This window comes from Mesoplodon mirus (assembly GCF_964341445.2).
Source record: "Mesoplodon mirus genome assembly, chromosome: 4".
Taxonomy (NCBI): domain Eukaryota; kingdom Metazoa; phylum Chordata; class Mammalia; order Artiodactyla; family Ziphiidae; genus Mesoplodon; species Mesoplodon mirus.
This window is the reverse complement of record NC_138979.1, coordinates 125,066,141-125,091,654: the sequence shown is the minus strand read 5'-3', so window position 1 is coordinate 125,091,654 and position 25,514 is coordinate 125,066,141. Positions and strand designations below refer to the sequence as shown.

General features: G+C 36.1%; 1 protein-coding gene across 1 annotated transcript in view; it reads right to left on the bottom strand.

The window, feature by feature from the left end:
* Positions 1-25,514, bottom strand: part of SRP54 (signal recognition particle 54) — a 42,614-nt gene continuing 17,100 nt past the window's right edge. Inside the window, exons 5-16 of the mRNA XM_082619893.1 lie at positions 25,006-25,110; positions 24,135-24,201; positions 23,999-24,056; positions 15,770-15,920; positions 14,548-14,696; positions 14,135-14,235; positions 13,561-13,647; positions 9,802-9,875; positions 9,484-9,592; positions 4,615-4,785; positions 1,400-1,495; positions 1-526 (exon numbers count right to left, since the gene is read on the bottom strand). Coding sequence (XP_082476019.1) covers positions 435-526; positions 1,400-1,495; positions 4,615-4,785; positions 9,484-9,592; positions 9,802-9,875; positions 13,561-13,647; positions 14,135-14,235; positions 14,548-14,696; positions 15,770-15,920; positions 23,999-24,056; positions 24,135-24,201; positions 25,006-25,110 — 1,260 coding nt within the window. The 3' untranslated portion in view covers positions 1-434. The remainder of the gene's footprint in view (positions 527-1,399; positions 1,496-4,614; positions 4,786-9,483; positions 9,593-9,801; positions 9,876-13,560; positions 13,648-14,134; positions 14,236-14,547; positions 14,697-15,769; positions 15,921-23,998; positions 24,057-24,134; positions 24,202-25,005; positions 25,111-25,514) is intronic.

The window sequence follows — 25,514 nt, the reverse complement described above, 5'->3', positions numbered from 1 at the left end:
TTGTAACGACTTTGAAGTTTATTTTACAGCACTTTTATTGAGACATCATGTAACTACTGACCAGGACTGTTTACAAATGCAATGCTTGGCCTTTGAGACAATTAAAAATTTTAAGTATCAATACTAAAATTTTACATCATGATTTGTTTAACTTAAGAAGTGTTATGATGGCTGAAAACTAACAGAAGAAAATCTAAAGCAAAAATATAATGATTTCCACAAAAACCATATATTCCTCCCTTATATGAAAGGGAGGGAGGGAAAAAGGAAGGAAGGAAAAAGAAAAGGAGGGGGAAAAAAGATGAGGAGAGAAAGAAAAGGGGCAAGACAGACAAGAAAAATACTTTTATTTCCCATTTGCAAAAAGGAGGGAAACTCTGAGGTCTCAGCAAACAATGTAATCAACTGAGTCAGTTTAAATTAAGGCATCTTCTTTACATGTTATTGAATCCCATCATGCCTTTCATATTGCCAGCAGCACCCTGTTGAAACTGCCTCATCATTGACTGAAGTCCTGCCATACCACCTAGAGTGCGAGTAGAATAAAATCAGATAATTATTAAACACAACTTGAAACATTTGTTACTTTTGCCTAATAAGTACTTGAACTCCTAAAAAAATATACTGGGTTCTGACTGCATCAGCCTTAAAGTACATAAAACTTTGTATTATAACCAGTATCCTCATCTATAAAAGAGAATGAATAACTTACCTCATCACATTATGAGAAATACATACTACATGAAGAGATCTCAGAACAGTACCTGTCACACAGTAGGGAGTCAGTAAATCTAAACAAAAATTTTTTTCCTGGGAAGTCTGAGTCTTGTAAATAGTAATAATTTGGGGCAGGGATTGGAGGTAGTTATTTCATAGGACTTAAAGTAAGAAAACAATTCACCATTATTGAACATCTGCTCTATGTCCACAACTGTACTAAATGCTTTCCTATCTATTAGCTCATTTAATCATCATAATTTCCTGACGAGCTATTGCCTGTGATTTTACAGAAGGGGAATGTGAGGTTCAGAAAGTTTACGGAACTTTTTACAGGTTACATGGTAAAAGTGGAACTGGGTTTTCAAAATCGTTATATAATTCCAAAGTCTCATCAATGAAACTATCCAGATTCTAAACTAAGGCAAAAGGTCACCAGAACAAGCATTAACAAAAGATGATTAAGTAGCTTGCTCAAAAATCACAAACAGCAGCAGAGGAGTGAATAAAACCTCAGCTTATACAGCACTGTTACAACCATTCAGCTTAGAAGTTAGATGGCCCTTTTACTTAAATCATACATTGTTTGAACAGATTTTCATATCACAACAAAAGGCATATTAAAACTCAACCCTTATAAACTAAACCAAGTATTAGCAACTGGCAATAACTTTGTATTTACCCATGTGATGAAGAACTCTAGGATCCATCATTTTGGCCATTTGTTGATTCAATTTTGCCATCTGTGACTGGCTCACATTCTTAGACATGTCACCACCTGAAGAAAAAAAGGTTTTGAGTCAGTATAGACTGTAATATAATCAGGGTATCATAGAAATTGAGTAAATATAAAGAAAAAAACCTATAATCTTATCACTCTAACACAATTATTTCTATTTGTACATATTCCCTTCTACTCTTTATCCCAATTACATACATATTTTTGAGAAAGAACAAGTAAAACTCAATATTAAGGGACTTTTTAAAAAAAATTATTTTCTTTATTTATTTTTGGCTGTGTCGGGTCTTCGTTGCTGCGCTCAGGCTTTCTCTAGTTGCGGCGAGCGGGAGCTACTCTTCGTTGCAGTGCATGGGCCTCTCACTGCAGTGGCTTCTCTTGTTGCGGAGCACGGGCTCTAGGAGCATGGGCACAGTAGTTGTGGCTCGCGGACTCTAGAGTGCAGGCTCAGTAGTTGTGGCCCACGGGCTTAGGTGCTCTGCGGCATGTGGGATCTTTCCGGACCAGGGCTCGAACTTGTGTCCCCTGCATTGGCAAGCGGATTCTTAACCACTGCACCACCAGGGAAGCCCTAAGGAACTTTCTTAAGGGCTACAATTTTTGTTAACATTTTTACTTATACCTGTGAATGAGCCACTATAAGCAAAAACATATCCAGTGGTTATTAATAGTAAGCTATAACAATTGTTTAATAGTGACATGGTAGAATGCTGAACAAAAAACTTTATAGATATGGGTTAATTGGGAAAGAGAGTGGATTACTGATAAATGGATATGAAAGAATGAGTCTGAGAGAACCTGAAGACGTGTATATCTAAGAAGCTATTATAAATAACAGAAAGCTTCAGAGAATAGAAAGAATAATGCAACTCCATTTATTAATGAATCTACACACTCAGTCAAAACTCCACAGTAAAAAGGCAGCCAATGAAAGAGATGCACCCTGGGGCAGGAGCGATAAGAGCATCCTTTAGAGAATAACTGCTGCACTCTTAAGAGACAGAAAGCCAAAAACATCACTGATGCAATAGCAATGAATAAGTAGAGCTGCTTCAGCAAAACTACTTATTTCAAAGGAACATTAACTCTGGTACTTCTCAGGAACATTTGTGAAAATGCAAATCAAAGATGACCCTGATTCTCTGATCAAAGCTGGCTAATATGAATAAATTAAATGAATTAAGAACTATAAGAAGATGTGTTTTTATAAAAGATGATAAAACCTGTAAAAAATGTTTCATAATTAACAAATTTGTGTAAGATGTGAATTCTACGACCACTGGTGATTTGTTGTAAGAGTTTTTGTCCCTGAGGACTTAAAACTTTGAAAAATTATTAAGACTTTGGTGTGACAAGGACGTGTACCATATCCACTGCCCACTTCATCTTGGTTGTGCCTTTATTGAGCAGTTAATGCTTAGACAAGATCTGACCAACAGATCTGCAGTAGTTCTATCAAGAACAGTCAGGGTCATTTGGGAAAGATGTTAAACTGACTTAATGTGTTTATAAATCACTATCTGAAATAGTATGTGATGTTAGGAATTATAACGAATTTGAAACTTGTTTGTCTAACTTTTCTCCCTTGTCACAAAAAAGAAAATAGGATATAGCAGGCAAGGAAAATAAGGCAACTGTCAAAGACAAAACGTGATAAAAACTTATGTAAGTACCCATCTTTTTTAGAAAGCTATTCAGTGGTATTATTCATCCTTGGAGCTTGCCTAATCAATATTTCTTAAATAATAAATTCACCTTAATAGTGCTTATGATATAGAAAAAAACTTTAAAGAGAGGGCTAGGACAGTTGATTTTAACCCTTTGGAAAAACTAACTTACCTTTTTACCTTAGAAAATACACAGCAAAATAAATTCTAGGTGGGATAAAGAGTAAAACCTAAAAAAAAAAAACACAACAAGTAGAAGAAAATATAGGTGCCTATTGTGGTATCAACATGGGGAAGGCTTTTATGAGTATAAAAGAAACCAAACCAAAAGGCCTGGCTGCATTAAAAATGAAAACTTCAGGGACTTCCCTGGTGGTCCAGTGGTTAAGAATTCGCCTTCCAAGGCAGGGGATGTGGGTTTGATCCCTGGTCAGGGAACTAAGATCCCACATGCTGCGGGGCAACTAAGCCTGCATGCTGCAACTACTGAGCCTGCGTGCTCTGGAGTCCGCGCGCCACAACAAAGAGCCTGCGTGCTGCAATGAAAGACCCCGCATGCTTCAACGAAGATCCCGCATACTGCAACTAAGACCTGATGCAGCCAAATAAATAAATTAGTTAATTAATTTAAAAAAATAAAAATGAAAGGCAAATGATATTTTGGGAAAAATATTTGCAGATATAGTCCAAGAATTTTAAAAAGTTATTACAAAGCAATAAGGAAAAAAATAAAACAAATGGACAAGTAACCTAAGTAAGAGGGGATTCACCAAGAAAATTCAAACCAATAAATGTACGAAGAAATGTTAAACGTGAGTAATTGAAAAAACATATTGAAAAATATTTGGCCATTAAATTGGAAATACTGAATTATTACAAAACTTATTCTGCATCTACTATATTTCTGATCAAAACAGACAAAATCCCTGGCCTCAGGGAAGACTGCACAGAAACTGATACAGGAACTGATACTGATATGAAATCAGCCTAAACATCCAACAAAGACACACTGTGCTAAACAAAGATACATGCGTAACTGGAATAGTACTCAGTGGTTAAAAGTTATATTCTGAAGAATATTTGACAATATGGAAAAAAAGTCATGATGTTTGAAAAGAAAAAACACTAGTTATATCAAATGTTATTTGCAATAAGACCCATGGGATTCTCTGGGGAGTAAAGGTAATGGGTGTTTTAAAGTTTTTTCTTATATTTCCTTATATTCTCTAAATTTTCTTTTATACTATAACGTCACAAAAATAAAGTCATTAAGTGTGATTTTTAAAAATATTAGCATTTATTACCTTCAATCTGAAAACAGATAAAAATCATAGATTGCATTATATATCCTGGAAGTATTTGAACATAACATGAAATTCAGCAGTGTATTTTCTAATACTGGCAGTACTCCCTGGCTTTAATTTTTAGTTTCTCAACCTCTTTCTTTCCTTTCAGTGTGTCAACTAATGATGAGCTCGTTATTTTTCTTACCTTTGAAAAGTCCCTTGATACCTCCCATCTTTTTTACCATCTGTGCAAATTTGGTATATTGTGTCAAAAGTTCTTGTACATCTCTCGTTGACACACCTGATCCTCTTGCTACTCTTTGGATTCTTCCTGGTTGCTTACTGAAAACCTTGGCACCATCAGTACTGTCCAGTTCTGTAGGCAAGGGTCAATAACTTTCACGTACACTCAATTAACATTCATTGTCAAAGCAGTTACATGCAAATATCTTACACACAGAAAATAAATACAGTGGTCAAACCACCAACCAGATTTAACAAATGTTGTTATCATCTGCTATGTCTTCATCTGGTTTTTAAAAATTAAACATGAAATATATTCAAAAGAATATTTATAATATCCATAAGCTATAAAAACAATCAAACAAATACACATCAACTCACCCTACAGTTTAAGTAAAATAGAACATTGTGAAAATTTTTCTTTGAAAAAATTTTTTATGTCCACCCTTTCTATATCTCATATCCAACTGCTCCTCAGAGTATATGCCAGAGGTATAAGGTATATTTCAAAAAGGAACAAAAGTGCTCACCTTAGCTCTAAATAACTATTATCCTTTAAATCATAAATTTAGGCATATAAGCAAGTAGAAGTAGGTAGGTTCTATCTATAATCAACAGAATAATTGTATATTTCCTGTATAATCAAGTAATTACTACTAGTCTTTTAATGCTTTCTGTAACGTAAAGAATGAGTTAATTCCTTCCAGTGTTTTGATAATGCTTAGAATACGAGGTACATTTCTTATGGCATTAGTTGCATACAATCTCAGGAATAAAATTTCTATTATGTTTGCATTCTCTCCACAATATCCCGATAAGTGATCACCTAACTTTGATTTAATAACCCCAGGAGAGATGACCCACTATCAAAAATAAGTCACTCTATGCCATTCTAATACCTGTAATTATGGAAAATCTTTTCATATATTAAAATGAAATATGTTTGCCTGACATTCCTTCCTATTTTGCATAGATGTCTCCTTGCCAGGCACAAAGAATAAGGCTTTCAAATTATTTGAGAGCCATGATGTCTCCTGTGAATTTTCTCCAGGTGACAAATATCCAACTCTTTTGACTGTTCCTCTTATAACATGGTTTAGCACCCCATTTACCATGCTGATTTCCTAACTACATTTTCTAATTTGTCTATGCCCTCTAAGCATATAGTCCAGAAGTGAACTGAAATCCAGGGGAAGACTAATTACTCATGTAATACAAATAAAGATCAAATTATCTCATAATAAACTTATAGTCTGTTAAAACCTCTAAATCCATTTCATAAATGCAGCTTTTAAGCCACATCTTTATGATAAAATATTTAGAAAATGTGTATCATATTCCTTCCAAGAGCTCAAATGGAGTGAGAGAAAGAAGACAGCGAATAACAGCACATCCTGGCAAGCAATAGGACAGAGTTAAGCAAAAAGCAGAAGGGGACATAATTCAAAGAAGAAAGGAAGTCAGGAAAGGCTCCATGCTGGAGGTTTCTCTTTAACTGTGTAGTCCTGAAGGACAAGTATAAGTAAAGAAGAGAAAAGAGCAAGGGAAATTCTAGGAAGCAGAACATGGATTCTTAGAATAAATGAAAATAGTTCTGTGTAGAAGGAACAACGCATGGATAAGAGCTGAGAGATTTAAGAGGTTATAAGAGTAAGTAAGGACAAAATTATAACAGAACTTGTACACCAGGCTTAGGAGTTGGGAATTCATCACGAAGACAACATAGAGCCACTGAAAGATTTCGATCCCAGAATTGTTATGTTTAGAAAGATTATTCTTGTGGCAGTGAGGAAGGCAGATTAAAAGGGTGAAAAAAGAGAAAGGGAAATGTCAGGAGGCTACTGTAGCAATCCAGGTAAGGAATGATGAGTGTACGAACTAATTCAGGGGATATAGAGACAAAGAGGAGAGAGAAGATATGAGAAATATTTAGGAAGCATAACTCACTAAGTCTAAGGTGATGTTAAGGTTTCTATATTGTACTTGAAGTGATGAAATACTGATACGAATGGATTGTGATAAGTTAAATATGTATATATATTGTAATACCTAGAGCAACCACTAAGAAAACTACTCAAAGAAACATACTAAAAAACATACAGACACATTAAAATAGAATAATAAATAATGTTCAAACAATCAAAAGAAAACAATCTTTTCTAGGAAGATAGAAAAGAGAAAACAGAAGAACAAAAATCAGAGTGAACAAACAGAACAAAAGATAAAATGGCAGAACTAAATCCTAATATATAAATAATATATCAGTTAAAAGATTATCAGAATTATTAAAAAAGAAAAAACATAACATGTTGTTAATATAAAACTTCAAATATAATGATACAGGTAGGTTAAAGGTAAAAGGATAGAAAAAGATATATAATACAAACAACTAATTCAAAGAAAGCTGGAGTGGTTGCATTAATATCAGATAAAGTGGAGCAGGACAAAGGAGAGCATTACATACATAATGATAAAAGGGTCAGGTCAATTCACTAAGAAGACATAACAATCCTAAATGTGTATGCACCCAACAAAAGAGCTTCAAAATACACGAAGCAAAACTGACACAACTGAAAGGAGAAAAGTTAGGCATCTCAATACCTCTATATCTATAACCAATAGAACGACTAGACAGTAAATCTAAGTTGATCCCAGTTTCTAGCTTGGGTGACTGAATAGATAGATGGAAGTGTCACTCACCAAAGCAGAAGCGCTACATTTTGGAACTGATGTACCTCAGAAAACTCTCAAACATGTAATAGAGATGTCTGTCCACCATTCAGTGAGCACCTAGACAGGAAGTGATCCAGAGTATAGACTCTCAAGCCAGAAGCCCAGCCTCTCTATGCCCGAGCTAGTGACCTTTGGCAGATTACTCAACTTCCCTGTATCCTAATCTGTAACAGCTAGATTGGATTTTGACCCCAGAATTGTCCCTTAAGAGTTGTTGGGGGTTAAAATATGTAAAGTGCTCAGGACAGTACCTAGGGCAGAAGAAACACTCTAGATACGGCTGCAGTTACTAATTCTACATGCAAATTATTCTTTTTTTTTTTTTTTTGAGGTACGCAGGCCTCTCACTGTTGTGGCCTCTCCCATTGTGGAGCACAGGCTCCGGACGCGCAGGCTCAGCGGCCATGGCTCACAGGTCCAGCCGCTCCGCGGCATGTGGGATCCTCCCGGACCGGGGCACGAACCCATGTCCCCTGCATCAGCAGGTGGACTCTCAACCACTGTGCCACCAGGGAAGCCCTGCACAACTTTTAATAGTGTTGAAGATACAGAGATGAGAGAGAAACATTATTTGGGTTACTATGAAGGCCTAGAGATCAGGAAAGACGTAGAGACTACAAAAAATAATCAGGTAGTAGACAAAGCATAGATGTGGATTAATTATTCAAAACTGAGCAGAATGATAAGAAACACTAGCTGAGGACAGAACCCTGTAGCATATATTCATTTAAGAGGTTGGGTGAGGATGAGACCAGTGAAAGAGACTAAGTGAACAAGAAAGGTATGTGTAGTTCCCTGGTGGCCTAGTGGTTAGGATTCTGGGCTTTCACTGCCGTGGCCCCAGTTCAATCCCTGATCCGGGAACTGAGATCCTGCAAGCCACACAGCACAGCCAAAAACACAAACAAACAAACCAAAACAAAACAAAAAAAGCAAACAAAAATAGAAACCAACAAAGGTAAGGGTAAAATGGAGATGGTATAATGGAAACCAAGAAAAAAAGGTGATTAACATCCAATGTTGTAAAGGTCAAGAAAAAAACTGAAGAGTATCCATTAGAGTAGACCAGTAGAAGGTTATTAAAAATCTTTGTATGATCTATTTCACAGTAATGGTGGGGAGAGAAGTCAGATTTCAGTAGTTTGGGAACATAAACCATTCTTTTAAGAAGCTTGACTGAAAAGAGAGACAGAGTAAAAGCATGTGGGAGAAGTAAAGCCTAGAAAACGTGAAACTGTGAACTTAAGAAAGAATGTTTATATACTGATGGGCGAAAAAAGTCAGTTGGTAAGGAGAGACTGCAGATATAGGAGAGGATTTTACTGATGGAGAGAGGTCTTTGAAAAAGCTTTAAGAATGGTTTGTGGCTGTCACAATCTCATAGGTAAATCGGTCAAAGGCTGAAAGAATTCAATGCCAAAAGCCTGTATTTCTTTGTAAATAAGAACAGAGATCAAGAGTAGAAGGCCTACAAAAGAGTGATAAATGTTTGGCATGCCTGCTGGGTTCAATCAGAAAGGGTGCTAAAAAAACTGAGAAAAAGATAAAGAGGTCACGGGTCTAGAAATATTCATGGGCTGAGGACCTGAAAGTACAGGAGAGAGGGATAATTTGGATTAGAGATAGAGCAGTGTACTTGAGAAGACCAAAACCTTGAGAGTTACAGAGCAAAGTAAGCTGGTAAACACTGCATAAACTATCTCTCTCTTACAGATTCCCAATTCATGTTAGCATGCTAGAGCTCTGAGGAGACATACAATAAATAAACTTAATAGTTTTTTTTTTAACTCAGCATTCCTCCAAATTTATTTGATTACAGAACTCCCCTTTTAAGTTATTTCTATCAACACCATAAAGAACTTGTGTTCTCTCCATAGAACTCATTTGGAGAAGCACTATACTAGACATTTCTCTCAATGAGGAGGTCAACCCAGTAATCACAACCCTTTGAGCAAGAGCTTTCAAGCAGCTAGAAATCTCCCTAACAATAATCTTTCAGTCTAAATTTTCCCCATCTTGTCCACAAGAACATAGTTAAACTCTCAACTTGCTGATATTCAGAACATTGCCCTCCAAGTCAAATAATCTACCACCTTACCTTGATCATTCATACTATCCATTATTGTCATTAATTTCTTTAGCCTTGCCATTGACTCTTGTTCATTCCCTTTGCTCATAAAATCTGTTCCGAAACCAGGGATCATCCCCTAAAAGATATATTAAACATAAAATCAATAACGGCTTGAGATTAATTGTTCAGAATGTTCACATTTAACTAATGGCTTTAATGTTGATACTAAGTTTTAAGATTATCTATTTTTACCCAAATATTAAAATAATTAAAGCAAGTGTATCTGTTCTTAGAAATTTTAACAAAAACAAAAGAGGTTAGAAAAAAACTTTTAGTATAACTAACCAAGATCTGACTGAAGGGGCCCATTTTCATGATATTTTGAAATTGTTCATACATGTCTCGCAACGTAAACTGACCTGAAATACAATATAAATGATGCAGATATATTAGAGAATGAACATTTCCAGTCAATAAAACTAATATTTTCCTTAATCATGGGCTCATCTTGAAGCACACTTATAAAATATCCAATCAATAAATATTCACTGAGCAGTTAATACACACAAGATCACAGGATGAATACAGTGGAGACAGATAGATCCTATCCTAGAGAAGCTCATATTCTATCAGAGAAAATGGACATAAATACAGGAAATGTGAAAGCAAAGGAGACAAACTATACCTACTAGGATAACTGAAATTAAAAAGTCTGACAACACCAAAAGTTAAAGAGAATGTAGAACAAGCAGAACTCTCATATACTGCTGATGAGAATTGTAAAATGGGCAAAAGCACTTTAGAAGATTATTTGGAGCTTCTTACACAGTTTAGCTGTCCATGAACTGGAAAATGGATAGACTCTGGATGAAATACTACTCTCAGCAATAAAAGAACAGGCTACGGGCTTCCCTGGTGGCACACTGGTTAAGAATCCACCTGCCAATGCAGGGGACACGGGTTCAAGCCCTGGTCCAGGAAGATCCCACATGCCGCGGAGCAACTGAGCCCAAGCACCACAACTACTGAGCCTGCGCTCTAGAGCCTGCGCGCCACAACTACTGAGCCCACGGGCCGCAACTACTGAAGCCCACGCACGTAGAGCCCGTGCTCTGCCACAAGAGAAGCCAGCGCAATGAGAAGCCCATGCACTGTAACGAAGAGTAGCCCCCTCTCACCACAACTAGAGAAAGCCCATGTGTAGTAACAAAGACCCAATGCAGCCAAAAGTAAATAAAATAAATAAATTAAAAAAAAAAAGAACAGGCTACAGGTGAGTACAACCACCTGGATGAATATCAAAAATATTATGCTGAGTCACAGAAACCATGTGGGAAAAAAAGATACACTCTAGGATTCCTATAATATGGAGCATTTACTGGGAAGGGGAATAAGCAAACTTTCTAGAGTAATGGAAATGTTCTATTTCCTGATGGAGTGTAGATTATTGTGCATTTGTCAAAGTTGACTGAATGATATTCTTAGAATCTGAGCATTTCATTATTACGTAAATTCAATTAAGGAGAAAAACAGAAAGAACAAGACAAAGGAGAAAGATTATTTTCTATTTTTGTCCTAAGATATAAACAAAAATGGTGTTTGGTTTTAGGCATTCTGAATTTGAAGTAGCAGTACAATATCTTAAAAGAAATGTTATAGCCGGCAGCTAGAAATGCAGAATAAAACAGTGGTAGAGAAGGTTAATGCTCAAATACATATTATACAGAAATGACAATTGAAGCTATGATAAATATAAGAAATCCACTGTCATGGAACCCAAGTGAAGAGTCTGAAAATATAAAAGGCAGATAAAACTGTTAAATATTGGGAGCCAAGAGGAAAGAGAAAGGTCACTACATTTGAAAATTAGGAGGCCCTTGGTTATTAACAGAAATGAGTAGAAAGTTAGAAGCAGAAGCAAAATGCAGAGATATAAAGAGAGATCTAGGAGTCAGAAAGCAGACTGATTAGGAGTATATTACCCAGTTTAGTGTGGTACTAGCAGGGGGAAAGAATCAGGCAATAAAGGATAGATTCATTCATTCAACAAATATTTACTAAAGACTAAGTGCCAGAAATTGTACTAGGTACTGTGAACATAAAAGAGGAAGAACACAGCTATGAAACCTACCTTCACTTTCCAGCAGGGAAGACAGACATCAAATCATTGTGATGACTCATACAGCAATTACAGGATCCAATGGAAACATACAGTAGGGGGTTCTAACTTAGTCTAAGGATAAGGTAGAATGTCCCTGAAGCACATTTAAGGAAAGACTTGAAGTATTAGTAGGAGTTAGCCGGTTTGGCTGGGATAAAGAATGTCCTTCTTCTGTCGAAGTAGGAAGAAGAGAGGATAACTATCTAACAGGCAGAGGGACCAGCAAAGGCAAAGGCAGAGACAGCAGCGTACATGTGAGAAACTGACAGAAATTCAGCAGTGACCAGCACACGGAATGCTAAAAACAATAGTGGCAAAACATGACTCGGAAGATGTGGGTTAGATAGTGGAGTCATTCAAAAATACTCTAAGGGAGGGCCTCCCTGGTGGCACAGTGGTTGAGAGTCCGCCTGCCGATGCAGGGGATACGGGTTCGTGCCCCGGTCCGGGAGGATCCCATATGCTGCGGAGCGGCTGGGCCCGTGAGCCATGGCCGCTGAGCCTGCGCATCCGGAGCCTGTGCTCTGCAACGGGAGAGGCCACGACAGTGAGAGGCCCGCATACCGAAAAAAAAAAAAATACTCTAAGGGAAATGGGAAGCTACTGAAAGATTTTAAGAAAGGTAATAGGATCAAATCTGCAATTCTGAAAGATCATTTTGGCTGAAGTATAAAAAACTGATCCAAGGGGAAGAGTCCAAAAAACTGGAATATCTGTTAAAAGACTTAGAATAAACAATCTAGATAAGAGATGAACTTGCATAGTTGCTGGGAAGTGGGGGATGGAATAATGGAGATAATTAGGAGGTAGAATCACTAGGACTAATGACTGATCGGAAAAGGACTGGGCAGAGTGAGGAAGAGATGAGTTGAGGACAACATCCAAGTTTCTGACTTTGGCAACAAGACAAATGATGTTAAATTCATAGATGATAACATTGGAGTGGGAGGTTAGGATGGGAAGACAAGGATAAACTGAACTAAATGTTTAAGGAAGATCTAAGCATCTAAACATACAGATATGAGTCTGAAGCTCCAGAGAAAGAAGATAGCCTAGAATGATCCCTGGAAAACATCAACATTTGAGAAGTAAAGGCATAGGCACCTGACAAGATGAATGAGAAGGAGCAAAGAGGCAGGATAGTATGTGGCCATGGAAATTAAGAGTAATACCATTTTGAGAAAAACAGAAATGGTCAATAATATGTTAAATGCTTCTGACATGCTGGACATTTTACATATATCAGCTAATTTAATCTTCACAACTCTATGAAGAAGATACTTAGTATTATCTACTTTTTACACATAAGAAAATTGAGGTTAAGTAATTTGAACATGATTTTTTTTCGATTTAATTAATTAATTAATTCGGCTTCACCCCGCAGCATGTGGAACTTCCCAGACCAGGGATCGAACTCACACCTCCTGCAGTGGCAGCATGGAGTCTTAACCACTGGACCACCAGGGTAGTCCAAGGTTAAGTAATTTGAAAAAGTCACGTTAGATTAAAAAACTTGAGCTCTTAATCACGTTTCAACAGGAGTTGTCTTCAATGTGGAGTAAAGAAAACATGTGGGTATTTAATCTCATTCTTTTAAATTTCTTTTTATATGTTTTATTACATATAAATGTAAAATTTATAAGTAAACAAACAAATCAGAAGAGAGTATTCTAACGTACTTTTAACCTGTTTTACTCCAAGGAACCCAATCAAAGCTTCAATTTTAATCTTAATGCAATTTGATTACAAGAAAGAAAATAAAAACACTCCATTCTACAGTTGCTTAGATGCCTGAGATTTAAAATGATTTGTATATAAACCTAAAACAGTAAACTTTTGAAGAACTGACTTTAATGGATGTATCATTTCAAACAAATTATAGCTTTATCAAAAGAAATCCAGGTAAGTCATCTGAGATCAAATGCTTTTTGCTACTCATATACCATGTTTCAACTTCTCTATAAGTGCTTCATTGTCATCCAACTTCAACTCGTTGACTTTATCTATCAGTCCTTCAATGTCACCCATACCTATAAGACCCAAAAAAGTAAAATTAATAACTAATAGTGTATCTGTTTTACATTATTCAAAATGCATGCACATACATAATAAGCCTGTGAGATAGGCACTTCACAGGTGAAAAACTGAAGCTGGAGAGGTTAAGTGACAAAGCAGGAACTGCAGCCCAGGGTTTAATTCCAAATTCCATGCTCTTGAACACCTGGAGACATTATGAAAGTTTTGCTGCCATCATCACTGCTATTACTACAACCACATGCTTCTGTATTGAGCTCTAAAACTTTTCCAAGGAACTTTGCATCTAATAGCTCATTTTACCACTCTAACTACAGGAAGCAGATAACCACCATCCTTAGTTTGCAGGTAAAGAAGATAAATCATAGAAGAAAATTATTTTCCTGAGCTAGTTAGTGAGAGGGCAGAATTAAAATTCTAATCTGTCCTAAAAATTCATACTACTTCTTGAAGATTTTTCTATATCCCCACCACTGTACACACCAAGAAGCTTGCTGATGAAAGGCTGTGTTTTGAAAGGTTCAAAGTCGTCTATATGTTCCCCTGTACCAATGAAAATAATTGGACTTTTTGTGGCAGCAACTCTGCAAAGAAAAAGAAAACACAGAATAACCTCAAAAAGGAAAACAAATTTCTAGAAGATTTTAAAGGTAATTAGACAAAGGTACACAGCTCAAGTTTCTTTTCACTAGCTAAAGGAGAACTATATCAGAGGTACTCCAAAATTCTGTTTCTATTTAAACTTCTTTTACAGACCATATTAGGTCCTCCATTGGAATATATTTTAAATGATTGATAAGAAAGCCATAAATACACACACACACACACACACACACACACACACACACACACACACTAAGCCCAAGACACAGGACAATAACATCAATGATACTTACGCACTGAGTGCACCACCTCCTTTTGCATGACCATCAAGTTTTGTCACTATTACTGAAGCTACATCTACTTTATCTTTAAAAGCCTTAGCCTGGGCTTCACAAGCCTGCCCAATGGAGGCATCCATCACATAAACAATGTTATCGGGTTGCTAGAAAATTTAAATAGAAAAGATATATATTTTTACTGACCTTAAGCAAATTTCATCATTAGAAGCTATAAAAAATATTTATTATAATTATTCAATCAATCAGCGTTTACTGAGGGAGTACTATGTATTGGGCACCATTTATGTCCTCAGTCAAAGAGATGAATAAGAAAATCCTTATCCTTGTGGGACCTACATTCTAGTCACTGGAGACAGATAAAAAAATAGGCAAATAAACATTTCAGATGTACAACAATTAAAATGGAACAGAGAAAATCAGTTTTGAGGTGTGGGAGGTTTCTTTTTGTAGGGTGGTCAGGGAAGACCTGTCTGGAGGTAACATTTGAGCTGAGGCCTGAATAAAGAGGAGAAAGTTAAGCAACGATCTAGAGGAATCACACTCTAGACAAATGGAATAGCAACAGTAAATCAGAGAAAAAAAGTAGAAGAGTGTGCACTGAAACCAAAATAAATAAAGGACAGATGAGGATATTTCCCTTAGGTCTGCTCACCTAGGTCAAAATAATGGCACAGCTAAACAAAACAAAACAACGTATTAGTATTAATCATTAACCATAGAATTACTGCCAACACCTCAATGGCAAAACATGGGTTCATAATATGTGCTATAGATTACCTATAAACCACTTCTTCTTCCAAGTTATTTCCATCACAATTTTAAAGAGACACTAAATGATGATTAATATTTTTAAATGCTTCATTTTAAAAATCAAAATTCACCTAAAGCAAATGTTTTTAATTTAATTTAAATAATTTACAGAAAGGAAATTCAAAAGCTATTAAAGGCTAATTCTCATTTTTTTTGCTTGTTACTTTTTCGTATACTAATAAGATGATTAAGTGAGAAAGGAAATATTTCAATACTCATGAAAATTTCATATTAATGTACAGAAGATTAAGTCCTTATCATACAGATAAAGGAGCCCAAAATAAAAATAAGTTACTTGGAATCTGTCTTACAGGCAAAAAATAATTTATATGGTTCATAAACTCAATCAGCGTTTATAATTAATTTAACCAAAGCCTTAATAATGTTGTTAAATTAAGCTACTTACTATAGCATTAGCAACTTGAAGCATTTCTTCAAACAAAGAGTCTTCTTGTTTATGGCGGCCACTTGTATCAACAATAATAATTTCAAAATTTTCATTTTTGAATTTCTCCACTCCTTCAGAGGCAATGATGACAGGATCCATTTCTGTATAGCTATTTAACATGGAAAAATGACTTAGCAGCAAAACTTCCAAATATGAAAAATCTGGAAATTGTTAGTGCACCCTTAATCTACTCTGAAAAAGTCATAATGATCACAATTTCACTTTAGAAGTATAAAATCTAGTAAGTATTAAATATAACCCACTTCTAGAGCAGCATGAAGCAGTAATCAGTTTTCCAATTACAAAATCCTGTATGATTCTTTTTTAAATAAATAAATTTATTTATCTATTTATTTATTTATTTATTATTGGCTGCTTTGGGTCTTGGTTGCTGTGCGCAGGCTTTCTCTAGTTGCAGTGAGCGGGGGCTACTCTTCGTTTCGGTGCACGGGCTTCTCATTGTGGTGGCTTCTCTTGTTGTGGAGCACGGGCTCTAGGCATGCAGGCTTCAGTAGTTGTGGCGCACGGGCTTAGTTGCTCCGTGACATGTGGGATCTTCCTGGACCAGGGCTCGAAACCATGTCCCCTGCATTGGCAGGCGGATTCTTAAACACTGCGCCACCAGGGAAGATCGAAATCCTGTATGATTCTGCTGCGTATCTTTTCTGAATGAGCTGTGAATCCCTCAATTTTTTTTACATTTTCCTTAATAACTGAACTTGTATTACATAGTGTTTTAAACATGCTTTTCCACTTAACATGCCTAAGCAATTTTTTAAACATCTTTATTGGAGTATAATTGCTTTACAATGTTGTGTTAGTTTCTGCTGTATAGCAAAGTGAATCAGCTATACGTATACATATATCCCCATATCCCCTCCCTCTTGAGCCTCCCTCCCACCCTCCCTATCCCACCAATCTAGGTGGTCACAAAACACGGAGCTGATCTCCCTGTGCTATGCAGCTGCTTCCCACTAGCTATCTATTTTACATTTGGTCCTGTATATATGTCAATGCCACTCTCTCACTTCGTCCCAGCTTACCCTTCCCCCGCCCCGTGTCCTCAAGTCCATTTTCTACATCTGTGTCTTTATTTCTGTCCTGCCCCTAGGTTCTTCAGAAACTTTTTTTTCTTTTTAGATTCCATGTAGCTGTGTTAGCATATGGTATTTGTTTTTCTCTTTCTGAGTTACCTCACTCTGTATGACACTCTAGGTCCATTCACCTCACTACAAATAACTCAATTTCGTTTCTTTTTAAGGCTGAGTAATATTCCATTGTATACATGTGCCACATCTTCTTTATCCATTCATCTGTCGAAGGAAACTTAGCTTGCTTCCATGTCCTGGCTACTGTAAACAGTGCTACAATGAACAGGGGTACATGTGTCTTTTTGAATTATGGTTTTCTCAGGGTATATGCCCAGTAGTGGGATTGCTGGGTGGTATGGTAGTTCTACTTTTAGATTTTTTAAGGAACCTCCATACTGTTGTCCATAGTGGCTGTATCAATTTACATTCTCACCAACAGTGCAGGAGGGTTCCCTTTTCTCCACACCCTCTCCAGCATTGACTGTTTGTAGATTTTTTGATGATGGCCATTCTGACCGGTGTGAGGTAATACCTCATTGTAGTTTTGATTTGCATTTCTCTAATGATTAGAAATGTTGAGCATCCTTTCATATGTTTGTTGGCAATCTGTATATCTTCTTTGGAGAAATGTATTTTTAGGTCTTCTGCCCATTTTTTGATTGGATTGTTTGTTCTTTTGATATTGAGCTCCATGAGCTGTTTGTATGTTTTCGAGATTAATCCTTTATCCATTGCTTCGTTTGCAAGTATCTTTCTCCCATTCTGAGGGTTGTCTTTTCACCTCCTTTATGGTGTCCTTTGCTGTGAAAAGCTTTTAGGTTTCATTAGGTTCCATTTGTTTGTTTTTGTTTTTATTTCCATTTCTGTAGGAGGTGGGTCAAATAGGATCTTGCTGTGATTTATGTCATGGAGTGCTATGCCTATGTTTTCCTCTAAGAGTTTGATAGTGTCTGGCCTTACATTTAGGTCTTTAATACATTTTGAGTTTATTTTTGTGTATAGTGTTAGGAAGCGTTCTAATTTCATTCTTTTACGTGTAGCTGTCCAGTTTTCCCAGCACCACTTATTGAAGAGGCTGTCTTTTCTCCATTGTATATTCTTGCCTCCTTTATCATAGATAAAGTGACCATATGTGCGTGGGTTTAACTCTGGGCTTTCTATCCTGTTCCACTGATCTATATTTCTGTTTTTTCTGCCAGTACCATACTGTCTTGATTACTGTAGCTTTGCAGTACAGTGTGAACTCAGGGAGCCTGATTCCTCCAGCTCCGTTTCTCTTTCTCAAAATTGCTTTTGCTATTCAGGGTCTTTTGTGTTTCCATAGAAATTGTGAAATTTTTCCTTCTAGTTCTGTGACAAATGCCATTGGTAGTTTGAAAGGAATTACACTGAATCTGTAGATTGCTTTGGGTACTATAGTCATTTTCACAATGTTCGTTCTTCCAATCCAAGAACATGGTATATCTCTGCAGCTGTCTGTATTGTCTTTAATTTCTTTCATCAGTGCCTTACAGTTTTCTGTATACAGGTCTTTTGTCTCCTTAGGTAGGTTTATTCCTAGGTATTTTATTCTTTTTGTTGCAATGGTAAATGGCAGTGTTTCCTTAATTTCTCTTTCAGATTTTTCATCATTAGTGTATAGGAATGCAAGAGATTTCTGTGCATTAATTTTGTGTCTTGCTACTTTACCAAATTCATTGATTAGCTCTAGCAGTTTTCTGGTAGCATTTTTAGGATTCTCTATGTATAGTATCATGTCATTTGCAAACAGTGAGAGTTTTACTTCTTTTCCAATTTGGATTCCTTTTATTTCTTTTTCTCCTGATTGCCGTGGCTAAAACTTCCAAAACTATGTTGAGTAATAGTGGTGAGAGTAGACAACCTTGTCTTGTTCCTGATCTTAGAGGAAATGGTTTCAGTTTTTCATCATTGAGAATAATGTTGGCTGTGGGTTTGTCATATATGGCCTTTATTATGTTGAGGTAGGTTCCCTCTATGCCTATTTCCTGGGGAGTTTTTATCATAAATGGGTGTTGAATTTTGTCGAAAGCATTTTCTGCATCTATTGAGATGATCATATGGTTTTTATCCTTCAATTTGTTAATATGGTGTATCACATTGATTGATTTGTATATATTGAAGAATCCTTGCATTCCTGGGATAAACCCCACTTGATCATGGTGTTGATCCTTTTAATGTGTTGTTGGATTCTGTTTGCTAGTATTTTGTTGAGGATTTTTGCATCTATGTTCATCAGTGATACCGGCCTGTAGTTTTCTTTTTTTGTGACACCTTTGTCTGCTTTTGGTATCAGGGTGATGGTGGCCTCAAAGAATGAGTTTAGGATTGTTCCTCCCTCTGCTATATTTTGGAAGAGTTTGAGAAGGATAAGTGTTAGCTCTTCTCTAAATGTTTGATAGAATTTGCCTGTGAAGCCATCTGATCCTGGACTTTTGTTTGTTGGAAGATTTTTTTTTTTAATATATTTATTTATTTATTTATTTTTGGCTGCATTCGGGCTTTCTCTCATTGCAGTGAGCAGGGGCTACTCTTTGTTGTGGTGCGTGGGCTTATCATTGCGGCAGCTTCTCTCATGGTGCAGCACAGGCTCTAGGCATGTAGGCTTCAGTAGTTGCAGCACGTGGGCTCAGTAGTTGTGGCTCACGAGCTCTAGGGTGCAGGCTCAGTAATTGTGGAGCACAGGCTTAGTTGCTCTGCATCATGTGGGATCTTCCTGGACCAGGGCTTGAACCCATGTCCCCTGCACTGGCAGGCAGATTTTTAACCACTGCGCCACCAGGGAAGTTCCTTTGTTGCAAGATTTTTAAATCACAGTTTCAATTTCAGTGCTTGTGATTGGTCTGTTTACATTTTCTATTTCTTCCTGGTTCAGTTTTGGAAGGTTGTACTTTTCTAACAATTTGTCCATTTCTTCCAGGTTGTCCATTTTATTGGCATATAGTTCCTTGTAGTAATCTCTCATGAGCCTTTGTATTTCTGCAGTATCAGTTGTTACTTCTCCTTTTTCATTTCTAATTCTGGTGACTTGAGTCTTCTCCCTTTTCTTCTGCATGAGTCTGACTAATGGTTTATCAATTTTGTTTATGTTCTCAAAGAACCAACTTTTAGTTTTATTGATCTTTGCTATCGTTTCCTTCGTTTCTTTTTCATTTATTTCTAATCTGATCTTTATGATTTCTTTCCTTCTGCTAACTTTGGTTTTTTGTTGTTGCTCTTCTTCTTTCTCTAATTGCTTTACGTGTAAGGTTAGGTTGTTTATCTGAGATGTTTCTTGTTTCTTGAGGTAGGATTGTATTGCTATAAACTTCCCTCTTAGAACTGCTTTTGCTGCATTCCATAGGCTTTGGGTCATCCTGTTTTCATTGTCATTTATTTCTAGGTAGTTTTTTATTTCCTCTTTGATTTCTTCAGTGATCTCTTGGTTATTTAGTAGCGTATTGTTTAGCCTCCATGTGTTTGTATTTTTTACAGTTTTTTTCCTGTAATTGATATCTAGTCTCATAGCGTTGTGGTGGGAAAAGATACTTAGACGATTTCAATTTTCTTAAATTTACCAAGGCTTGATTTGGTAAATGCCCTACTGTTGGCCATTTAAGGTTTTCCAACTTCTTGGTCTTAAAAATATAGCCAAAATGAATAGGATGTAACGTTGTTTCTTTGAAATTGTTATGACATACTCCTACAAGTTAAAATTGGATCAAACAGTCTGATCATTTAGGCTTTTGGTTTTTAAAAGGAAAATGTCCGTCACAAAAGTTTAATTTTATTCCTATTTTACTACATTTTCACAATCCTCAAAACTCTGTTTAATTTGGGACTTCGCTGGTGGTCCACTGGCTAAGACTCTGAGCTCCCAACACAGGGCGCCTGGGTTCGATCCCTGGTCGAGGAACTGGATTGCACATGCATGCCATAACTAAGAGTTCACATGCCACAACTAAGAGGTCTACATGCCGCAACTAAGAGGCCAGCATGCCAAAACTAAGAGTCCACATGCCGCAACTAAAAGATCCTGCACACCACAACGAAGATCCTGTGTGCCACAACTAAGACCCAGCACAGCCAAAAAAAAAAAAAACAATAAATAAATATTGAAAACAAAAAAGCCAAAACTCTATTCAACTTGAAAATCAAGAAACAAGATCTCATTTTAATTTGCCTTTTTTTGGTTACTGGCAACTTTTGATACAGTTCAATACTGTCAAATGAAAAGACATATAATGTTAACAAAAAGTTTCCCCCTAAATTAACAACAAAAATCAAGTAGAACTACACTTAATAAGAATACATGTGAGCCTTAAATGAAGAAAATTATACTTAAGGACAAAATTTTTGAACAAAAAAGACATAGCAGGTTCCTGAATGGAACTATACACGTATAGTAAAGATGTCAGTTCTCCCCTAAATTAATTGGTTTCACAGTAGTTCTAATCACAATTTTAGGGAGATTTTTCTTTCTAGAACTTGATTTAAAAAATCTAAAATTTACCCAGGAAAATAAGCAGGTGAAAGAAGCAATAAATGTTGAAAAAGAAGACAAAAATTAGCATTACCAGCTATTTTAAAATATGATTAAGAAGGACTTCCCTGGTGGCACAGTGGTTGAGAATCCACCTGCCAATGCAGGGGACACGGGTTCTTTCCTTGATCCGGGAAGATCCCACATGCCACAGAGCAACTAAGCCCATGTGCCACAGCTACTTAGCCTGCGCTCTAGAGCCCACGAACCACATCTACTGAAGCCCATGTGCCTAGAGCCCATGCTCTGCAACAAGAGAAGCCACCGCAATGAAAAGCCCGCGCACCGCAATGAAAAGCCCTCACACCACAACGAAGAGTAGTCCCCAATCGCCTCAACTAGAGAAAGTCCGTGCGCAGCAACAAAGACCCAATGCATGCAAAAAAAAAAAAAAAAAAAAAAAAGATAAAGATACTATTAAAATAAAACTTACAAATGTGGAAAGAAATATTATCAAAGATGTTCATAAGAAGGGCATTGATTAATTACACACATGCATACAATGGAATACAATGATGTCATAAAAAAGAATGATCTTAAACAGTATATTGCCCAGAATTATTAAGATCCCATTTTTAAAGTAAACATTTTAATGAAGTATAACATATATGTGGAAAAGCTGTACAATTATAAACTTGGTGAATTTTCACAAAGCAAACACACCCAGATCAAGAAAACAACATAATTAGCGCCTCACTCCTTCCCAAGAGTAATAACTACCTTGTCATAAGATCCCATTTTTAATCAACTGTATAGTGGTACGTTTACATACAATAAAATGCACTATTTTAATTGTTCATTTTAACGAGCTTTGACAAATTTACACAACCCATATAACCACTACCAAAGCAATCAAGGTATATAAGCGTCCATTTCAGTTAAAAATTATCTATGTATGTCTGTGTATTTGTTTATATAGACACTGAAAAAAGCACAGATGGACATGCTACAAGCTGATAACTGGGAAGTGAAACTGCTAGTGCTTTCACTTCTTTAAAATTTTTAATTAAAATAGTGTTTTTTTTAAAAAGAACAAATTATACTATAACAAACATATCTACCACCCCTCCCAATAAATACTAATATGTAAATTTAATATTGGAGATACAGTTCAAGTCCTCCCCCTAGCCCCATTTATTTCATCTCTCCTGGAGGAAACAATGACTGCTAATACTTTACTCCATATACGTAGTATGTTTTTTAAGTTTACATAAGCAAAGGAGAGATTATTTAATAAACGGTACTGAGAATACTGGTTAAAAATCAATGCTCTGGCTTTGCTTGATAGTTCAAGTAATTATCAGCTAAATTATATCATTTGCAAATTGTGAACCCTAAAGGTAGAGCTGTTTATTATCCCTTGATTTTTAAATCTATGTAAGAAAAAGTTCTTATCCTAAAAATAAAATTCCTAACATTATTCTTTAATCTACTTGCTAGAAATTATCATAAAAAAATAACTAAAAGGGCTTCCCTGGTGGTGCAGTGGTTGAGAGTCCACCTGCCAATGCAGGGCACACGGGTTCGTGCCCCAGTCTGGGAAGAACCCACATGCCGTGGAGTGGCTAGGCCCGTGAGCCATGGCCCCTGAGCCTGCGTGTCCGGAGCCTGTGCTCTGCAACGGGAGAGGCCACAACAGTGAGAGGCCTATGTACCGCAAAAAAATAAAAAATAACTAAAAGAGGGAATTCCTTGGTAGTCCAGTGGTTAGGACTCCATGCTTTCACTGCCAAGGGCCCAGGTTCAATCCCTGGTCAGAGAAGTAGTAAGATCCCACAAGCCATGTGGCATGGCCAAAACCAAAACAAAACAAAAAAAACACACTAAAAGAAAAAGAATTTAAATAAAGAACATACCATAGCTAAAGTTCACCAGTTTTTTTGGCCAGCCAAAAAGTAGAAAATAAAGACCAACAAAATGATATCATTCATTTAATTACCTCAAATTTTAGCTTCTTTAAGCTTTCTATATTAATAATCTTTTTACATTGATATTAATAACATTAAGAGAAATGCTATTCCCTCAAGTAGGTCCTTCTAAATTCAATCTTGACTCGATTCTTTTAATTAGTCATTTTAACATATACAAACCACCTAATTGAACAGTAATGTAGCAAATGAAGGATAGCAACGATCAGAATCTCTGAGATAACTAAAGATCATAAAGCATTTTAGGGTGATCAAAAACAAACTTTCGAAGATGATGTACTAAAGAAATAGACAATATGGAATTCACCAGTGTGTTGAATGGAGGAATGCTTCAGATAGGTCTTAAACAACTGGAATAGAAGCAGAAGGATGCTGGAAAGCATGGAAGGCAGGATGATAAGTACAGGCAGAATGATAAACTAAACAACATCTGCTCTGATCTATCAGGCTGGGTCAGAAGAGTCATGTTACAATAATAAAAGATAACAGTGTATTAATTATACCTCTAGTTTGTTCCAGAAAGGATTTAAGCTTATAAGTATATATTAAAATGTGACCAGATAGCATTAAATAAAGTCAGACAGATAAGGTGAGACACATGAGTATAAAAATAAAAACTGGAACCCACCTTCCATAGAATGGAATTCTTGCTTTGGTTGCATTCTGTTTTAGTTGGTCAAAAGCCCCTATGAAATAGAGTTAATGAGTCCTCAAACTTGAAGATACAAATTTCAGAAAACAATTTTCAAATTTCAACACAATACCTGCTCTGAATGTGTCTGCACATATCAAACAGGTCTTCCAACCTTTCCTCTGGTAGTAATATGCTAACTGGGAAAGGAAGATTTTAAAAATCAATAAATACAAATTTATTATACATGTAATTGTTTCTGTTTACACTTGTTATTTACTTAAGGAGTAAAATAAAATTGCTCATATTCTCCTAAAAGTAATATTATTAAATTCTGAATACAGAAAATTTCCTAAAGAGTTTAAATTCTAAGTGCCATACCGTCACATTCGAAGGATATAAAATGATGAAGCAACAAATGACCATAGTAAAAAATGTTATTAACGTTAATTAAAAACTAACAATAACATAACCCTCTAAGAAATAATCCTTTCCTCTTTTTTTCTTTCTAAACTATACAAAGTTGAGGCTTGTGAAGTAAAATCTGGTAACAAAGTTGAGGTACCCAATTATGGAGGAAGGGGTGGTATAATGAATTTAAAATTAGCAAATAGATATGCAAAATGAAGATTCATACGTATTACACTGGGTGAGACATTGTGAAAAGGGAGTTTTGAGCCATAGGAGATAAGGTAAACTTTCCACGTTCACTTCTCCAAAAATCATATCCTCATCTCCTTTTTAAAGGACAGGAACAGTCTTTTTGGTAAAAGAAACAGCATAGTTATACAGAAGTCTACCATTCTTGCAAAAAGCTTTCACGAGAAAGACTATGGGATTCTTTGCTCTTATCCTACAAAGAGTTATTACAAAAACATAATAGATACATCAAGCAACACAAAATTGTAAAGGAACAAAACTACAAATCCTGACTTTAACGTAAAACTTGATTTATACAAACATATTTTCTCCATGGCTTTGTTTTTTAATTAAGTATAATTTACCTTTGAACATGTTGTTGTTTTACCACTCCCTTGCAATCCAACAAACATGATCACATTCTGTTTTCCTTTAGTGGGTGTCCATGCCTTAACTCCAGGGTCTACAAGCTACAAACCAAAAACAAAAATAAAATCAGGTTAACATACACTTACATTCAAAACCCCTCTCCCTACAACTTGAAAAAATAACTTATAGACACTTCAATATAAGCGGCAACCATAATCCTACCATTCTAATACAACTCTATTTCCCTTTGTACATACGTAGTGAAATTTAAGAATTTAAAATAGTACACTGTGAAGTCATAAGCAAGCCTATACTCCCAAACCAATTCAGAGGTAAGGATCTCAAAATATTTTTTAGAACAAGCTGGAGTGTGAATGTGAGACCAAGTTTGAGCCAAAGGAGCAATCTACAACAGCACTGCAGAAATATAATATAAAATATATGTGCAGGCCACATATGAATTTTTAGATGTCTAGTAGTGACATTAAAAAAAGTAAAAACAAGT